The sequence below is a fragment of the Barbus barbus genome (genome assembly GCF_936440315.1).
Source record: "Barbus barbus genome assembly, chromosome: 28".
Taxonomy (NCBI): Eukaryota; Metazoa; Chordata; class Actinopteri; order Cypriniformes; family Cyprinidae; genus Barbus; species Barbus barbus.
In genome coordinates, this window is record NC_136756.1 from 21,323,938 (window position 1) to 21,342,415 (window position 18,478).

The 18,478-nt window shown below is 35.8% G+C and overlaps 2 protein-coding genes across 5 annotated transcripts in view; both read left to right on the forward strand.

Annotated features, from left to right (window-relative positions):
• rnf220b (ring finger protein 220b) overlaps window positions 1-11,099 on the forward strand; it is a 29,950-nt gene extending 18,851 nt beyond the window's left edge. Inside the window, exons 3-16 of one of the 2 annotated variants that reach the window (XM_079382592.1) lie at window positions 952-1,087; window positions 2,957-2,999; window positions 3,088-3,180; window positions 3,943-3,985; window positions 4,260-4,364; window positions 5,279-5,322; window positions 5,702-5,813; window positions 6,770-6,860; window positions 6,975-7,061; window positions 7,146-7,198; window positions 7,336-7,420; window positions 9,109-9,217; window positions 9,483-9,557; window positions 9,680-11,099. In XM_079382592.1, the coding sequence (XP_079238718.1) occupies window positions 952-1,087; window positions 2,957-2,999; window positions 3,088-3,180; window positions 3,943-3,985; window positions 4,260-4,364; window positions 5,279-5,322; window positions 5,702-5,813; window positions 6,770-6,860; window positions 6,975-7,061; window positions 7,146-7,198; window positions 7,336-7,420; window positions 9,109-9,217; window positions 9,483-9,557; window positions 9,680-9,751 (1,148 nt within the window). In that variant the 3' untranslated portion in view covers window positions 9,752-11,099. The remainder of the gene's footprint in view (window positions 1-951; window positions 1,088-2,956; window positions 3,000-3,087; window positions 3,181-3,942; window positions 3,986-4,259; window positions 4,365-5,278; window positions 5,323-5,701; window positions 5,814-6,769; window positions 6,861-6,974; window positions 7,062-7,145; window positions 7,199-7,335; window positions 7,421-9,108; window positions 9,218-9,482; window positions 9,558-9,679) is intronic. The other variant, XM_079382593.1, reaches the window with a different exon arrangement.
• guk1b (guanylate kinase 1b) lies at window positions 10,831-18,413 on the forward strand. 3 transcript variants are annotated; one of them, XM_079382628.1, is made up of 9 exons: window positions 10,831-11,187; window positions 14,618-14,733; window positions 14,842-14,883; window positions 15,260-15,337; window positions 16,875-16,971; window positions 17,190-17,328; window positions 17,418-17,502; window positions 17,577-17,662; window positions 17,750-18,413. In XM_079382628.1, the coding sequence occupies exons 2-9, from the start codon at window positions 14,622-14,624 to the stop codon at window positions 17,780-17,782; spliced, it is 672 nt and encodes a 223-aa protein (XP_079238754.1). In that variant the 5' UTR covers window positions 10,831-11,187; window positions 14,618-14,621; the 3' UTR covers window positions 17,783-18,413. The 3 variants fall into 3 exon arrangements, with proteins under 3 accessions (XP_079238754.1, XP_079238753.1, XP_079238755.1); XM_079382627.1 differs by lacking the exon at window positions 10,831-11,187 and adding an exon at window positions 12,453-12,570; XM_079382629.1 differs by lacking the exons at window positions 10,831-11,187; window positions 15,260-15,337 and adding an exon at window positions 12,504-12,570.
• The last annotated feature ends 65 nt before the right edge of the window (window positions 18,414-18,478 follow it).

The window sequence follows — 18,478 nt, forward strand, 5'->3', positions numbered from 1 at the left end:
CATGCTTTCCACATACTGTATATTAAGGAGTGCGACTCTTTTCAAGTTTGAAAATAATAAGAATGTGACTTGAGCACTAAAAACTGGAGCAATTCAGAAAATTCAGCTTTGCTATCACAAGAATAAATTAAATTAAGTATTTTAAAATATGAAAGCTATTTTAAATTGTAATTATATTTCACAATATTAATGGTAGTGTAAATATAATTAAAGTTTAAAACAAACAATATTGGGGGGAAAACCCTATTTACCAAATCTTTAGCAATATAGGCTAGATATTTATGATGCAACATAAAATATCAAAATTAATAGAACCCCCCTGTTTTAAGCAGCTACACGTTGGTTTAGGTTTTTCCATCTATATTAATTAAGGCAGTATATCCATGTTAAGGTATAACATTATCATTTTGGAATTTCTCTCAAATTCCCCCGATGAGAGGAGGGAAAAAGACATGCTTGTCCCAGAATCAAATCAAATTCCTCTTATCTTGTTATTTGCCGACGTTATCTGTGCAGGTAATGTGGTTATAAATTCAATTTCAGCTGTGGGATTTCATTGTTTACTGATGCTGGTTGCCTTTAGGCAGAGATGCAAGCAGTTAGTACTTGTCAGTGAATTTATTTGAGCTGCACCGTAGATGAAATTTAAAAGAATGCGGACTCACAGGGGGGGCCGCCTGTCAAGGGCATGGCTCCAGGTGACGTTTACATGCAGAGCCATGTTTTATTCACATCTATTTGCTTTCATTTGGCCACTTGTTAGCCTGTGATGGCCTCACTTCGAGACAGGTAATGCTACTCTGTCTCTGCTATCATGTTGATGAGTTTCTTTTAAGTGACACATCTGCCTGGACTAGATGATTTTTATCATTGTATAGAATTCTCTTTAATGCTCATTGTAGGTTTCAAGCATGTCTCTCTTGTGTGGCCCTCTCTCACCTGTCTCTCCAGGTAAAGTGAAGGCCCTGTATAACACTCAGACGCCCATGTGTCCGATCTGTCATGCTGTGCTGCGACCAGGAGAGCTGCAGGAACACATGGAGCAGGAAATGGAGCGTCTAATAGCTACACAACAGCTACACAATAGGTACATCCTCCAATTCATTCTCAACACACTCTTGACAAGTCTTTTTATAAATATATTATATATACAGTGTGTTTATTTTTTTTATTTAGCTTTTTTTTTTTTTTTTTTAATCTTAAATCGAGAGTATCCCAATGCTGATCCAATTTTTGAGGTTATTGTTGCAATTGTTGTTATAATAAAATGGCTGAGAAAAATCAAACTAACTTTAATAACTTTGTTATTTGTTTATTGTTAATTAGATTATCTAATATTTCAATATTTAAAAAAAAAAAACAATCTTTAAAAAAATAAATTAATAGTAATAATAATAATAATGTAATATCCCAATGTTGTCCATTTTTGTGGTTCTTGAATGTATTTTGTTGCCATAATCAAAAATGCCTAAGAAAAATCAAGCAATAACTTTTTAATAACTTTTTTTATGTAAACCATTTAGAAAGAAATTAATAAATTTTAATTTAATATTATGTTAATATCTAATATTTAATTATTTAAATTGAAACATCTAAAAAAAATTAAGAAAGAAACTGTAAAAATAATATAATAGCCAAATGTTGTCCCAGTTTTTGTGGTTCTTGATTGTATTATGTTGCCATAATCTAAAATACTATTTAAAAAAATAAAATAAAAACGTATTTATTTACTTGCTTAGTTACTTATGCTTCCTTGGAAGAAATTACCATTAATAACCATTAATTCTTCAAACAGCTTGGTTGCGGGGATGCTGGAGCATAATGTAAATGCTATAATTTATTTTATTAATACTAGTTTTATTTAACATTTATTTAAATAAATAATGTATCGCAATGCTATCTGCTATCACACTCTTTCCCCCTCATCCTTCACTTGCAAACGACAAAAACGAAACCTGTCATGTTCCTCTGTAGAGAACATGATACAATCCATATAATGACAATAGAGACAATCAATAATCTATCAACCTCCCTCTGCTTTGCTCATGTCTTCTTTTGTTTTTCCATCCATCCAGCTCAATCTGAGATCATCAGCCGATCAGTCGAGGGTTGATTTGATTTTTTTTTTTAACTGCCTCAGTCTCTTTATGTCGGCCGGAGCACGTAGACAGTAAAGTGCCGCTGACAGTCAGCATGCTCTTCTGTCACTCTTACTCAAATCTTATCCAGGCTCATGAAAATGCATCGCTGCCCATAGTAAAAAGATCAAAACTGGAGACAAGAGCAGGAGAGATGGAGGAAGGGCAGAATTAAAGCAGATTGAGACAATGAACACACAAACTCCCTGACACCTCCTCCCTGTAGCCTGTCCCTTCCAAAGGCACATTAAATGCTTCCAGGTCTTGATGGCATATTTATCTCCAGCCTCCGGGCATGTGCACCATGCCTCCACCCTTCTCCCTGTCTCCTCCATCATTGCAACATCACAAATTACAAGCTGTTACATTGTTCCTGACATTTCACAGCCAGTCAAGCTCAAGGCAGTCCCTGCGAAAATCATAGCAAGCTAATAACGCGTTTCCTCAACGTTTGCTTTCAGCATCAGGCACATTAGCCACTCTGAACACATGAAAGATTTCTCCAATAAAGAAATTATAGCCATAATCTGCTTAGTGACAGAGCTGTGGACAGTAATTGTGTCAAATTGAACTCGGCCCCAGGGTTTGTTAGAGCCTTCCTGCTGTACAGGACCTGAGTGGAGACAGCTTTTTTTATACATGATTTTTATTTGACTGTGAAGGAAATGTCGTTTGAGAACAATATGCAACCTGGTCCCTCGTTTCCGAGCATGTTTGCATATTCTGAATCAAGCTTTGTTTAAAACAAGGCTGTGTTTTGTTGGTAATGGGATTTTGGTGATTAAATATGTGTTAATAACACTCTCTCCTGTTTACAGTCAGGGTCCTGCTCAAAAGGAGTGTCTCGCTGGGCCGCCTAAGGTACGGACTCTCCAATGTATTTCACAACACTTGTTATATACAATTTATTTATGTCTACAGGCAATAATAACCGCTCTGCCTCTCTCAGTCTCTTTTCTCTATGCACATAAAGAGAGAGGGTTCCTCCTCCGCCTCCTCTCCACGTCCTGCTGATGAGGCTGTGCACTCCGACAGGTACCAGGTGAGCACGAAATGTGCATTATATACATCTAACTTCATTAGCTTGCACTACTTTTGAAGAGCATATTGAACTTTAATCAGTTAAAGGTAGAATCAAACTAATTAAACTGAGGACTTTTCCCATTCCTGGATTACATGTCAATCAAAAATTTGAGACAGACCTCAGTGTAGTGCTGCCATCTACTGGACTTTAATTGAATTTAAAATAATATTAATGTTCTAAAAATGTTATAATTTCATTATACTTTCTAAAGACTGCTGATGAAATTTTCTGACAAAAGTGTTATATAAAGACATAAAACCTAAAATGCATATATTTATATTAAAATAAAAATGCTTCTAAAAATTTATTAAACTGACTCTAACAGTGAGTAGCAAATAATATCCACATGATATTTTGAATATTTATTTCAGTTTTAGTGCAATGCCTATATAAAAGTCAATAATTATTTTACAAACAATGCTTTCCTCATAATATCATACTTACCATTTTTGCATAGTATAAATTGTTCGTTATATTTTAGGTTTGCAGGGTATGGTCAGATTTGGGAGTCCTTTACATAAAACATAAAATTGATTTATACCTGAATTGTTGTTCATAACCCATTTTATTTCCACAACATGACATATTTGTGAAACTGGATAGTCAGTGAGAACAAATGTTGTATGGCTTAAAGGCTTATTCTTTAAAATAAAATGTTAGGTGTAATGTTTTTGTATGAGATTATGGATTCCCTTTTGTTTTTCTCTTTTTTCATTACAGACATTTTTGCGAGTACGAGCAAACAGGCAAACAAGACTCAATGGTATGTTGTCAAAGACTTATCTTATAGTGACAGTATCTCACTGTATTTCTCTTTTTTTATTTTGCATTTCAGTGATTGCAGAGTCATAAACATGCATTGGATCTGACCAAATTCATGTATCTCTATGAATACTAATAGTATATAATAGAATATCATTTAATATAATCTGACACAGTTTGAACAGACACAATTAAAGCACCACCACTGACCTTTGACCTAGCACCCTCACGAGCAGAGCGGATTATTGACCTTTAACCTTTTGATATGTTAACAGTTAAGGAGCTCTGCTGGTGCAGGTGCTACGCCAAACAGAAAGTGAAGTCTGTTGATGTTTGGCCTGACTGTGGATTCCCACATGTATCTTCTTGCCCACTGTCTGGTAAGCTGTTCTCCACACACGGCACATGACAGATGACTCACTACCAACTCTTTATTATTTTATTTACATCAACTTTTGTGTTTGGTAAAATTAGGTATATGAAAAGGCTTTATCTAGATTGCCAATAAGCACTGATTTAAAATAATCTTAAAGGAGAAAATGATTTTAGAATCATCTTTTACAGCTGTAGAATGAGATGATGAAAATTATATAGTATTTAATGTAATATTATGCCCTTGACACCGTTGTACACAGACTATTGAATCTCTGTACTGTGAAATATTGGTACTCTATCATGTTGAATTTTCGATCATTTATCAGGACTGTTACTTTTTAGATATTTCATTAACATCTAAAAAAGGTGCACTGGACGAATGGTCACAGCTAATTGATCAGATTCTCTCTCTAATTAATGATCCCCTCTCTGTTATGCTCAACTTCATTGTGATTGTAACAGCCTCAGCTCTGTTTCTACTGTCTTCTTTGACTATATTATGAGCTGAGGCTCCTAAAGATTAATGTCCCTTAACATCATTAGCAGCTCAGCAAAACACAGTAAAATTCGGCATTGTGGAACGGTATCCACCACTCCATTAAAATCTCTACTTCTGTGTGTGTGTGTTTGAGAGAAGATGCAGAGAATTCTGGAAATCTTCTGTTTGTCTTTATTTTATAATCGGATAAACAGATCTGTCCAATTCCCTTGCCATTTATTTATCTTTTGTAGGCCATAGAGGCCTTTCTGTCTTATCAGTTTATGTCAGCTTGAGATCGTATATATTTCCATCATAAAACTGCCACTGGAGAAAAATCAAATCAAAAAATGTATTTATGCTTCATATTTGTAGATAACAATATGAAAAGTGTCAAGCATCAGTAAAAATAATCAGATGTTGTTGTTGTTTTTTTTACAGCACGCATTGGGAAACTTAAAAGGCGGAAAGCAGAAGAAAACCAGGTATGATGAAAATGCAGCTTATTTCTCATTGTGCATGCGTTTATTCAAAACAATGTACCTTCCTTCCCCTGTAGTCTGTATTTTCTCTAGATCTGCTTTCACTGACAAATCACAGACTATTTATGATGTCTGTACTTGACAGGCAGCATGAGACAGGCGTCAGCTGTCCTGTTCTGCTAAGTCAGTCGTATGATGTATAAGACAGGTAGATGTGGCCAGAAGGATCAAGCTATAAACCTGCCTGTGAAATGTCTGTTTCTTTTTATTTTCTGTTTCTTTCAGTTGTGACCTCATGCCAAGAGGGCATTCAGGGCAGGTAGCAGATGAAAGCGTTGTCTCGAGGCTGGTGGAGATACTGATATGTGTGTGTTTTCTACAGAGAGACGGCGTGTGTGTTGTTGAAGATGGCTCCGTGCTGTCAGCCGGGAGGGAGTTTGAATGGGCCGAACAGAGAAGAATACAGATGGTTTCTGTTCTCAGAGGCTTCAGAGGTACAAAACACCTCACAGTAATTAAAAAATACATGCCAAATACTCAAATACATCCATATAAATCAATCCATGTTTACAAGGAGTCAGATTGGAGTCAGGTATCAGATTAGAAAGGCAAATATCTTAAACTCTACAATAAAAAAAGCCACTTAACTTGAACTGAAAAAACTGTCTACAGAGTATTACTTAGTCCAATTAAGCATTGTGACTAGCTCAGTGAAAAAATTAGACAAAAATAATAATGCAGTACTGAAATGTATCAATAGAAAATTAGAGCAAATAAAAGCTGATTATTTTATCCAATCTCCGTGTGCTACACTGAAAAAAAAAACACTGTAGTTTTTACTTTAAAACTATTTTCTCTTAGAAGTAATGGCAAGTTTTAACATTTTAAAATGAATTAAAATTTTGAAGTAGAAATAGTGTTTTCTTGTAAAAATGTACTCCAGTAATCTATGGAAAATATTTTACTGTGTATATGTTTTTATGTAAACTAGTAGGCATCATGCTAAATATAGTAATAGTCTGTTGAAATTGAATGCAAAAGTCAAGTCTATTTGTAGAGTTAATGCCAATGCACAGCATTCCCAAACCGGTTACCTATGCTATGAGGTTCAGTGACCGACTATGTAAGCAGCAAGGCAACAGAGCTTGTGTGTGTGATTAGTTCACAACAGACACGTGAGGTAATGGGAGTGGTGTTAACCTCTTGAGAAGGAGATTACTGTAAAAGCACTTAGACAGGGGTCAAAAACAGAGACAGAGCCGATCACAAAGGACTCAGAGGTCATAGATCCTTATGTCCTTAAAAACACTTTTAATTTTATTAGCACTTTGCTGTTCATCAGTAGGACGTATTTGTATCTCAGCCTATTTTTGAATTTCATACTCTCTCTTTTCTACAAGGCTTTGTGTTTTTTGTCATTTAATGAATTCTCATATCAAATTATCCTAAGGTTTGGTGAGCAGCACATTGAAAGAACATCAGGACAGCGATGCAGATCTGGATGTGGATGGTGATGATACTTTGGAATATGGGAAAGCACAGTATCCTTATTTTTGCTGTCAGTCAGCACAGTTTATGGCACAGTAAGGAAATCTTTTTTATATTGTGAAAGCATTTTTGATAATAAGAAATGTTTCCTTAGCAAATGATCTCAGATACACAGAGGCGGATGTGATTCCCTGTTCAGGAAATGAACCCGGAGATGCTGAGGAGAGGCAGGCGTTAAGAGGAGCTGTTTTAAAGTATGCTCACACACAAACAGCATATTATTTGTGTTTCTATGCTACTTTAATAATACTTATTTTTTATTTTTTTTGCTTTAAAAGTGGCGACACAACCAGCAGGTTGTTTCCAGAGCAAACCAAGTTGGCAAACTCAGGTGAGCCAAAAGATTTTTAGAGATGTTAGTTTAGTACATGTTTAATGTTGTTAGCTTATATGTATATACACCATGTGTATATGTATACATATAGTGCATGTGTTCAGATTATTCATAATGCTGTATTATGTCCGTAGAAACTCCTACTACAAGCAATGGAGAGTTTACCAACAATACAAGCACAACATCTCCAAGAACCTGTAAAAACAGCGAGTTAGAGATGTAAGTATACTTTAAAGTATGAAATGAAAAGTATGAAAAGTTATACATCTTATTGTTAACTATTCTTTGATGGATGTTTCATTTTTGTTTTTTTTAAATCACAATACAAAGAAGGGATCTGTCACTACATCTGTTTCATCGTGACTTCAGTGCATGCTTTTTAAAAGTGGTTTGTACATATATTCCAGACACTCTGAGCTGTGCTGCTCATATGGGAGATACACGTACGTTAAGATTGAAGTGCCTCCACAAACTCTCCTCCGTCCTTCTCCTCTCCAACATCCATGTAATTTTCTTGGAAGAGATCTCTGCAGGATCATGCTACCCCACTTCCTAAGTCCTGTTGGGAAAATTAAACTTCTTTCTGTGTGCACTGAGAAAGATTAAGCATTACTAATCGTGCAACTGAGAGTTTGTACATGGAAGGGACACATGAGGAATTGTATATGGCTGACCCCTTCAATGAGAGTCACACGAATCAGTTCTTTCTCAGCGGGGCTACATTTTGGCAAGTTCACTGAAGCGTGTTTGACTTATGTTTTGGAGTGAATCATTAATCAGAATGATTGATCCATTTATCAGTCGAGGAGTGTCATACTGCAGGGAAACAATGAAATACTTTTTCTAAATGTAATTATTCTGAATGTATTATGTGTGAGTGATTTGTACGTATTTGCATGTCCACCCACAGATTAGAAAAGTTGCATCACAATGAAAATAACAAGACTTTTCTCTCTCTCTGTCTCACACACACACACAAACTTAAACGTTATTATATTATATGATACTGTATAGGCCTATATCCCATGGTTCCTCATGATTTTCATATATATATATATATATATATATGCTCACACACTATATAAAATATATTAATATAATTTTACATTTAACACAAGATTTCTGTTTTGCAGCATATTTTTGTACCTAATCCGTCACCGCTCTCCAGTAGGTATTTAGCCTGAGGACAAGGGCAGTTATTTCATATTTCCAGCAGACAGTTACAAGAGAAAAGCAGCATTCATTATGCTTATATTTGGCGGCTATTACATGAGGCATTTTTGATGGATCACTTAAACCCCCTGCTGTCATAGTTCAATTCCTGAGAGCTGATTAAATGGGGATGCGTTGGCCAGGATGTTCCTGCCAGGGATTAGGGGGCTCTGAGCGAGTGTTATTTAATTGTGGTGAAGTGGAAACACTCGAGTGAGAAAGGGTTAGTGAGGCGGGAAGGAGGACCGCTCCTGACAAATGACAGTGCGCTGTGGGGCGCTTGCTTCCCGGCCCTGTGTGGACACGCTAATAAAGCAATTACAATGTTTGCACACTGCGGTGAAATGTCTGTCCCTCACCTGCTGTGGGAAAGGCTGATACAAGGGGCAATCTTAAGATGATTTTGCCCACACAAAGTTTTTGGAATTGTATTGTACTTTTATTAGGTCTGTTACTTATCGTACCCTTTGTTTTTTTTACTGTTCAATATGGCAATACAATAGTGATGCTCACTTTCATGTATTACAGTATTGAATTTGCTTCTGAATGCACCTCGTTTAATGATGCAATCTGTCTTCTGATTACCGTTCATGTGTAATTTAGAATTCATAACATGTGCCCTTCAGCGACAAAGACCTCAGCACGCTGTGGCTCTCTAATCAATCTCTGATGGATTTGTTCTTTGTTTCGTTTAGCTTGCCGGATGACCCCTCCCTCAGTACGCTGGAGGCCCTGAAAACACGCATCAGAGATCTGGAGAAGCAGCTCACACGAGGGGACAGATTCAAGTGTCTCATCTGCATGGTAAGCTTGACCTTGGACTAAAATTAAATTAATATATTAATTACTATTCAAATGTTTGTGGTCAGTAATAGATTTGTTTAATGTTTTGGAAAGCTCACCAAGGCTGCATTTATTTAATCAAAAATAGAATAAAAACAGTGATATTATGAAATATTATTACAACACAAATAACTGTTTTCTATTTTTATATGTTTTGAAATGTAATTTGTGACTTTAAGCAGCCTTTAAGCACATCATTTTATTGTGTGCATATACTTTTTTTCAGGACTCCTACACAATACCTCTGACCTCCATCCAGTGCTGGCATGTCCATTGTGAGGAATGCTGGCTTCGCACCCTGGTGAGACGAACATTTATCATACTGTACTTAACAAGTTGTCCAGCACACCCATGTGACTTCAACAAGTGAACCCTGTATGTTACTATCAGTTGTTTTTGATTGTCAAATTATCTTTATCACAGGGAGCAAAAAAACTGTGTCCACAGTGCAACACTATCACCTCACCTGGGGACCTGAGACGAGTGTATTTGTGAAAAGTTACAGCTGTCCTGTCATTTGCCTGTTTGCACTCTACACAAACGGATCATTTTAACTGAGGAGAACCTTTCTGGGCCGAGGCAAATCTTAGGACGTCTTGCCCAAGAGTCATTGCCCAAAAATTCCTGTTGGAACGCAACCCAGTTACATGAAGACCACTGTGTTCATTTCTTAATGAAATGGTAAAGTCTTAAAGTACAAATCTGCCGTAACAATATTGTAAGGACAGTAAAACCGATCACCAAATGTTGTTTCTATGTATAAAACCTTGTTTTATAAAATATTGTTATAAATTATTCTCATAGAGAAAGTTCTAAAGCAATCGGTCAAATAGTTTTGTGAATGTTTACACTGAAGAGTTCTTTTCTAATTTGGTTCTAGCAGTGTTAATATCTGAAATTGGTAAGCGTTTAACTTTGAAATCATTCATAAACCGTGTTTTGTGTAGAATATGCAGAAAAGCAAAGAATATTGTACATTTGTTTTCCATGCTTATGTAACTGTAATTTAATAGTGAACGGAATAATTTAAATATGGTTTAAGATAAATGATCATTTGAGCTGTTACACAGGTGATCGTGTAATTGTTTATATTATGAATTATTTTGTCTCATGATGCCCATATCCTAAGCATGTGTTAAAAAACTCAGACAAGAGACTGAATATGATGAAAAATTACAAAGCCATTCTCACAAGGTTCAAAAAGTGCTAATTTTATCAAACAGTTCACATGCATAAACAAAAATAGTTTTTACTACAAGGTTCAGCAACAGATATTCTGAGTTGAATTAGCTCCCTGTATATTTTTGTCATTTTTTGCTCTTCTACTTCAACTTAAGATGCTGTGCAGAATGAATTGTCTGCATTCTTGTAATGATTTAATATTTAACAGGTGATTGGCAGGTTGTTGTGTTGATATGTACTGTACAGCAGCGCTGCATCAGGGAGCACGTGCTTCCCTCCCTCAGCAGGTGGAGTTGATTCTTAATGCAGGATATGGACGCTGAGGCTGATCTCTGCTTAGCCTTCACTCCTCTCCACTGCCAAGCAGAATAAAGGTCTGTTGACACTGAGTCACTATAGGTTACGACATTATGACTCAAGGAACTAAGCTCAGAACTAACAGAAAAGGAGTTCAGTTTCCTTTGTGGTATTTTAGCAATAGTTTTGTTACGGTCTAGACACTATAGTGAAGTTACTACAGGTAACTGAAAGATCGTGAAGCACTTTTGATAGAACTGAAATAGAATGAAACATAAAACCAGCTTTGTTTTATGATGATGTATTTTGTACAGACTCATCTGTTTTTCTTTGACAAAAATAAACTAAAGTTGTTGTCTAACAGATGTCATTGTCAGCCTTAAAATGGTTTTCGGTACGTATAGATGAGTCAGCACCAAGGCATTTGGACATAAATGTGGAGCTATTGAGAGGTACGTTTATGCATTTTACAGACATTTTATCCAAAGCTACAGTACTTGTATTGCATTAAATGTATAAATTTAATAAATTAACGTACTGCATTCTCTGGGAATCAAACCCATGGAGCTTACATTGCCATTACCTCTATTGTTTGAGCTGAAACAGTTGCAGGTACAAAAAATGACCAGCATTTCCTCTTTCCTTTCGGCCTATTTATTGTATCTGATCTTAACACCACCTGGCCAGTTTGTTTCAGCCATTCTTAAAGATGACTTTAATGAATGACCTGATAAAAGGATGTCTGAGGCTGATGTCCCTACATATCTCTAATTAGCAGCAGTGTATAGACACTCGTCTGTGTGGATTTAGGTTAGCGCTGGATTAGCCTAGCCTTGTGTCTAATGCAAAAGGAAGTGAACTGCTGCACTACTCTCAAAGTGTATTTTACTCCAAAACTCCCAAATATGACCAAACATTATATTTACACTTCCAGCCCCAGCAACCCTAACTAATGAAATTACTTTTTGGATGCTTTGCAAGGGAGCAGAAATGTCACGACTCTACTAATATGCAGCCAGTATTGAGGAGGTTTCTGTAGAAATATGTAACTTTGTTTGATTGTCATTTTTTGTAGACTCAGTGGAGACTTATAACTAATGTTTTTTGACTCGGCTATGTGAAATTTCAGTTAATTTCTCAGAATGAGCAATAAACTCAGGCCTACAGCTTTAAATAACATTTAGCTGACTATAATTATAAAAATTTTATAACAATAATACCATTTCAATAATTATTTAACACATTGTATCTTCTTTAAAAAAAAAAAAAAAAAAAAAAAAAGGGATCAGAACTCAAATTTGATGCATTTTAGATTTAAAATTCCACATTGCTTGAAAATATGCATGAAATATCATTCATGGTGCAGTTTGAATATAATTTAATTTTATATTTCCATTATACTATATTTATAATTTACAAAACAAATTATGATTTTGATTTTGCCTTATTTGGATTATTTACAATGCATTACTGGAAAGACTGGGACTAGTTGTCACAATTTTTAGTTATATAAAGTGTAGTTACTGTTTATATCAAGTTTTATATAACATTTCTCAGGCTGGATGTTAATATGGACTTGGTCTTGTCTACAAAAAGCTATTGAACATTTTCACCATTATTTCTCAGGAAAAACAAAAAATGGCGGCTTTTCAACGTTTAGTATGATTAGTAGCCTCTTATCTATGTCCTAACAACAAATACACTAGACCTGCTGTTTGATTGGCTGAGAGTAAACGGAGGAGGTGGTAATTGTCACTGGGAGTAAGCCGTGGCAGTACGTCTATGAGTTAGAAACACACACTCACATACTTCACCATCTAACCTGCACAGACAAGGTAAGAGCCGTCTTTGCGTCAAAATTTAATTGATCACTGTGTAATAAAACTATTTGTGTTTAAAACCATCCACATTACAGTCTGAAAGGATACTGGACACATTGGATTTTTCATTTAATTTGCAGATGCATATTCATTTGTGCTTTTAAATAAATTTTTTATGAAAATATGAATTTTAGTTTTGAAATTTCATGTTGTCTTGAAAATAAAGGTGCACTTTAAATTTTTATTTATAATTATTTTATTTTTTTATTCATTTATTTTTTGTATTATTCATTTATTTTTAATATTCTTTATCATCATCATAAGACAGAAACACTTGAACATGCAGTAGCCAAAATATGTCATTAGGGAAATTCGATAGAATAAACAAAGAATAGTCAAAATGAACAAACTGCTAGTAGGCAACTGTATATTTATTCTAGAGTTTTCCCAGATCAGACTGACTGTCCAGTTGGTTTGTCTAGTCTCCAGCAGAGTCCCTAAAAATGGACCGGACATGATTCCAAACAGACATTGTAGAAAACATTAAGACAGGCTTTAGGTCAGTGGGCCTTTGTCATTAGGCTTACATGCTGGGTAATCCCCTTCATTGGCCTAACCTGACTTCATTAAGATATTTTCATGGCACATTACATGAACATGTAAATCCTTTTCTATCATGTAAATGCTTTGCTAAATTGCATTATTGTGAAACACAGACGCTCAAATAAAGTTTTATATTTATAACACCTCACAAAGAACCTTTTTTAAAATCTGTCTTGAGCCAGCTGGAACATCAACACATTTAACATTTTAAAGTTACTTTGACGACTTCCATGGTTCCATTAAGTTTTATAAACTATACAAAATAAAAAAATAATGCTTCTTAGTCAGGAAATAGGGTTGTATTGTTTTGTTTTCCTTCATGTGCCCTGTTCTCTATTACAAGACCCAGTCCACAGACCTCAAAACAGAATCACTAATCACTCGGATCAGTGGATTAGTTCCTGAGCTTCTCTCTTGGAGGCAGGCATGCAATAAGCTCAGTGTCTGCCCATGTCCGCTTCTCTAGCTTATCTATCTCTCTCTCTCACACACACACACTCTCATACACTCTCACAGCTGGGCACCAAGACAAAAGCTTCCTACTTGACCTAATCTGTGTTCAATATGGAAGGTTTTTGTTTCTTGTGATTGAATAATAAAGAGTTTTATGTACGATTTAAGGAGAAATTACACTTAAAATACATATTTTCTAGCACTTTATGTTCGAATGTAGTACCATACTACAGTATAACTCTAAAAACTAAAACTAAATCGCCTTGTTTCCGTTTTGAGGATGAAGCATGTCACGCAACCTATCCATGTTGGCATCTGTCTAATTTGCTGCTATTGTAGTGACAGATGGATTTCTGCCAAAATACTGTACTTGATTGAACACATGACTTGTGATGTCAAAAGAAGCATTTCACCTGCCTTGTAAAAGATGCTATGCCTTTTTAGCTGCATTTAATTACACTACCTTAATTTTTAAAAAATATATTAATACTTTTATTCAGCAAGGATTCATTAAACTGATCAAATGTGACAGTAAAGACATTTATAATGTTACAAAACATTTCTTTTAAATACTGTTCTTTTGGACGTTCTATTCAGAGTTTCCAGAAAAATATTAATCTGCACAATGGTTTTCAACATTGGTGATCATTTAAAAATTGCATCAAATCAGCATATTATTATGATTTCTGAAGGATCATGTGACACTGAAGACTGGAGTAATGGCCGCTGAAAATTCAGCTTTGCTATTACAGTAATACATTTTTTTTTTTAAATATATAGAAAACAGACATTTTAAATTGTCATAATATGTCACAATATTGCTGTTCTTACTGTAACTTTTGAAGAAGAGTATACATTTTAAAACATTTGAAAAATTTCCCTGCTATCTACAGACTGAAAAATGTGTTGCATATAGTAGATTTGTGGATTTAATCACCAAAAAACTTGGCTTACACATCTCGCATACACTTTATCAAACAAATGCACTCTTTTGATTGTCTCACAGAGAAATGTCAGGACCCAGGCCTGTAGTTCTGAGTGGCCCATCAGGAGCTGGCAAAAGCACCCTGTTGAAGAGACTCATGAAAGAATATGAAGGGGTTTTTGGATTCAGTGTCTCCCGTATGTAACATTACAGACAAATTAGACAGATTGTTAGATGCAAGGCAAGTAACCAAATGACAAGAATGCTGGATGAATATTTTGATACCTTGATCTTTCTTGCTGCAGACACCACCAGAAATCCTCGACCGGGAGAGGAAGATGGAAAAGGTAAGGCAGAATTCCCCACTTCACAACTAATAAATGATAGGCTTGCTTTATCAGAGAAACAAATAATGTCAGATATGAGTTCAGAAACAGAATAAATAACAAATTGAAATATATACAGTACCTACTTGCCCACAGCATAGAAAGTGAATGAGAGAAAGATAGATTTTAAAATAAGCAAGTGGAGCATTGAAAAAAAGCTTTTCCACCTACATTCCCATCCAGTTTTAAAGCCCCTCTACCTTAGTCCGTAACTGTCTTCTTTGCTGCTTCTTACTCCCAAGTGAACTGTTTAGATTAATTTCCAAACATATCACCACATTTCACAGGGGTAAATTTCTCTTTTTATTCCCCAATGTGCCTTTGTCGTTTTCTCTAGGGCTGAATTGTCTCCCAATGCTTCTGGGGGCTACTTTACTTCCTGTAGCAGACGTCCTGTCCTCTGAGACATCTGAAGGTGTAGATTTGGTTTCCATTATTGGTCATAATTGGTTATTACTGATTATTGGCATATCTAATGTGATGAGAGAGTAATGGGGGTTACTTTCATCTTTCTAAAATCTAAAACTTTGTAAGCAAATTACATTTCAGGCCAAAATTCCAAAGATATGATTGTGGACATCACATGTTCTCTCTGATATGAATGCCAGTGTGCACTTTGGAGTAAAAAGCCTTTGAAAATAGCCCCCTGTGTTCCCTAGGTTTTCCATGTGATGTGAACTATAACATCACTTTCCCCACAGCACAAATTCCCCGAGACAATCATTAGCATCACAACAGAACCATTTCTGGGCCATTTAATGAACAATCTAAATATTTCTCAAATCTGTTTAGGTCACATGAGCAAATTATTTATTTTCTTTACACAAATAAATTCAATGGATAGACTGAAAAGCAACAGTTGAAAAAAAGCACATAATGGAAAGCAATACAGTTTTATTAGAGATATTTAAGGTGGAACTGATAAATACTGAGTCTAAAAATTATTGGGTAACTATAACCAGCCAATTTTATTGTTTTGTTATTCTTATGATGTTTTTCCACAGACAAATGTTGTTATGCTAAAGGGAGTGTCCGCTGCAGTGCTGCCACGGATGATGTCTGTGTTTTGCCCTCCTGTAGTTGTGAATTGTTTGTCTTGTGTTGCCTGCAGAACCATTACGTCCCGCTTTAGACCCCCTCTGATGTGCTGTTGTGGAGTTAAACCATCAGAATGGTATGAATCCAGCACTGGAGCTTTCTCATGGGCTTGACTTCTTTGTGAGATTATTTTATGTGCGAACACAGCTATTTTTGAATTTTAAGAGTTTAGAAGTTTCATTCACAAAATTCCCATCATTTAGATCAACCATTTTAACTCTGATATAAATATTTGGCGCCCTCTGCTGAGCATAAAATTGTGTGTTTTTTTAGCAGTGAAAAGTGAAGTGACATACTGCCAAGTATGGTGACCCATACTTGAAATTTGTGCTCTGCATTTAACCCATCCAACATGCACACACACAGCAGTGAACACACACACCGTGAACACACACCCGGAGCAGTGGGCAGCCATTTATGCTGCGGCGCCCGGGGAGCAGTTGGGGGTTCGGTGCCTTGCTCAAGGGCACCTCAGTCGTGGTATTGAGGGTGGAGGGAGCGCTGGACATTCACTCCCCCCACCTACAATCCCTGCCGGCCCGAGACTCGAACCCGCAACCTTTGGATTACGAGTCCGACTCTCTAACCATTAGGCCACGACTTGAAATGTCACATAATTCGTCCAAAAATGAAAATTCTTTTATCATTTCATCATCCTCTGAAAATGTCTTTCTTATAAACCTTTCTTCTAATAGTTTCTGAGTAGGCTATACCTGTTCATTAGAATTTATCAAATGAACACCCTTTCAGCTCATTTGATGACTAGCAACAGACCAACTTACAATGTCTCCTTGTTAATAATCAATTTGTTTGGTTTTACAATTAATCTTCATTTATTTCTGTCCTCAACCCAGATTACCACTTTTTCACCAGAGAGAAGATGCAAGAGGGAATTGACAATGGCGAATTCATTGAGAATGCAGAGTTTTCTGGGAACATGTATGGAACCAGGTACATTTTATTTGTAAAATTGACATCTGGTATCTGATCCCATTATCCTCTTAATTCAACACAGAGGTACTTTGCTGCTATTTCTTTGTCTTCATACCAATGGCCAAAAGGAATGATTTTGAAGTAGCTTAAGTAGCTTAAATTGTCCATAAGCGTATTGCCGATAACAACAAAAAAATTTCAATGACTTAAATATGACTTTAAATGATCACTTGCAGCAAATCATCCATAGAAGATGTTCAGGCACAAAACCTCATCTGCATCTTGGATGTTGACATACAAGGAGTGAAAAACATTAAAAAGACTGATTTGAACCCCATATATATCTCCATCCAGCCACCTTCAATGGAGATCCTCGTAAGTTGATAGAAATATTCTCAGTTTCATAGACGGATACAGCATTTAAATTGTGATAAAATACAGGAAGGCGGTTTATTTTCCTACAGGAAAAGCGTCTGAGAGACAGACAAACAGAGACGGAGGACAGTCTACAGAAGCGTCTGGAGGCAGCGAGGATTGACATGGAGCTCAGTAAGTGACACTTTCAGTTAGTCTGTTGTGCTTGAGCAAAAACATTTATTCCCTTGCCATTTTCTCCTCTGTAGGTAAGGATCCGGGAGTTTTTGATATGGTAATCATTAATGATGACCTGGAAGAAGCCTATGAGAAACTCAAAAGTGTTCTTATTGAGGTAAAACTATTTTATCTCTGTAAAAAGATTGCATAGTTTTTCTTAATTATAAATGAATAACACTGAGTTGGTGGGTTTTTCCAACAGGAAATTGAGAAGGTGCAAGATGCCAAGAAATAGGAAAGGATAAACAGCACTTTTGACCGTTTTGCCCAAGGACACAGGACATGAAGCCTTTTTTCCAGCCTTGTACGGTGCAATCATGGTGTTGGTTCTCATGTCAGACTCTAAAAACTCTATTCTCTTAAACTAATCAAGACGGATGCTATGTTCAAAGGAGTGTGCTACAGCACTTTTATCTGTGGGTGAGAGAAAATCTATGCATGTATGTTAAAAACATCTGACTTCAGTTAAAGACTCTCTCGAGCATGCTTGCACCTTGAATAATGAAGGGAGAAAACAGTAACAAAAATGAGTTCAGTAAGCTATTATTGATGACGATAGTTTGTTTATCATCAGCATGTCAGTTCTATAGTAGAGAAATTATTGTTTTTAATATGTATGATCTTTGTAGAAAGCTATTACAGCATGTTTGATTGAAATTAGCCTTCAGCATGTTTGAATGTATACTGGTTAGTTTGAGTCGCACCTTCATGTTACTAAACTTGTGTTGAGTGTAAAATAATGTCACTTTGGGTTTGTCACAATCAAATAAAATGAGCCACAGCTACATTAAATCATTTCTCCATATAGTTTTTCTAATTCTCTTTTCTCTTTTAATGTCTAAGTGAAATAAAGTTAATAATCTCCCAACTGATTGTGTTATAAATGTAACATTATATTATGCAAAAATAACACGAATCACATTTTTACGCC

Bases quoted from the DNA above. Each gene is read 5' to 3' on its own strand.
- guk1b (XM_079382628.1), top strand. From the start codon at position 14,622: ATGTCAGGACCCAGGCCTGTAGTTCTGAGTGGCCCATCAGGAGCTGGC. The intron at 14,734-14,841 runs GTATGTAACATT...TTCTTGCTGCAG, and splicing joins TTTTGGATTCAGTGTCTCCC to ACACCACCAGAAATCCTCGA. The intron at 15,338-16,874 runs GTGTAGATTTGG...TCCTCAACCCAG, and splicing joins GTCCTCTGAGACATCTGAAG to ATTACCACTTTTTCACCAGA.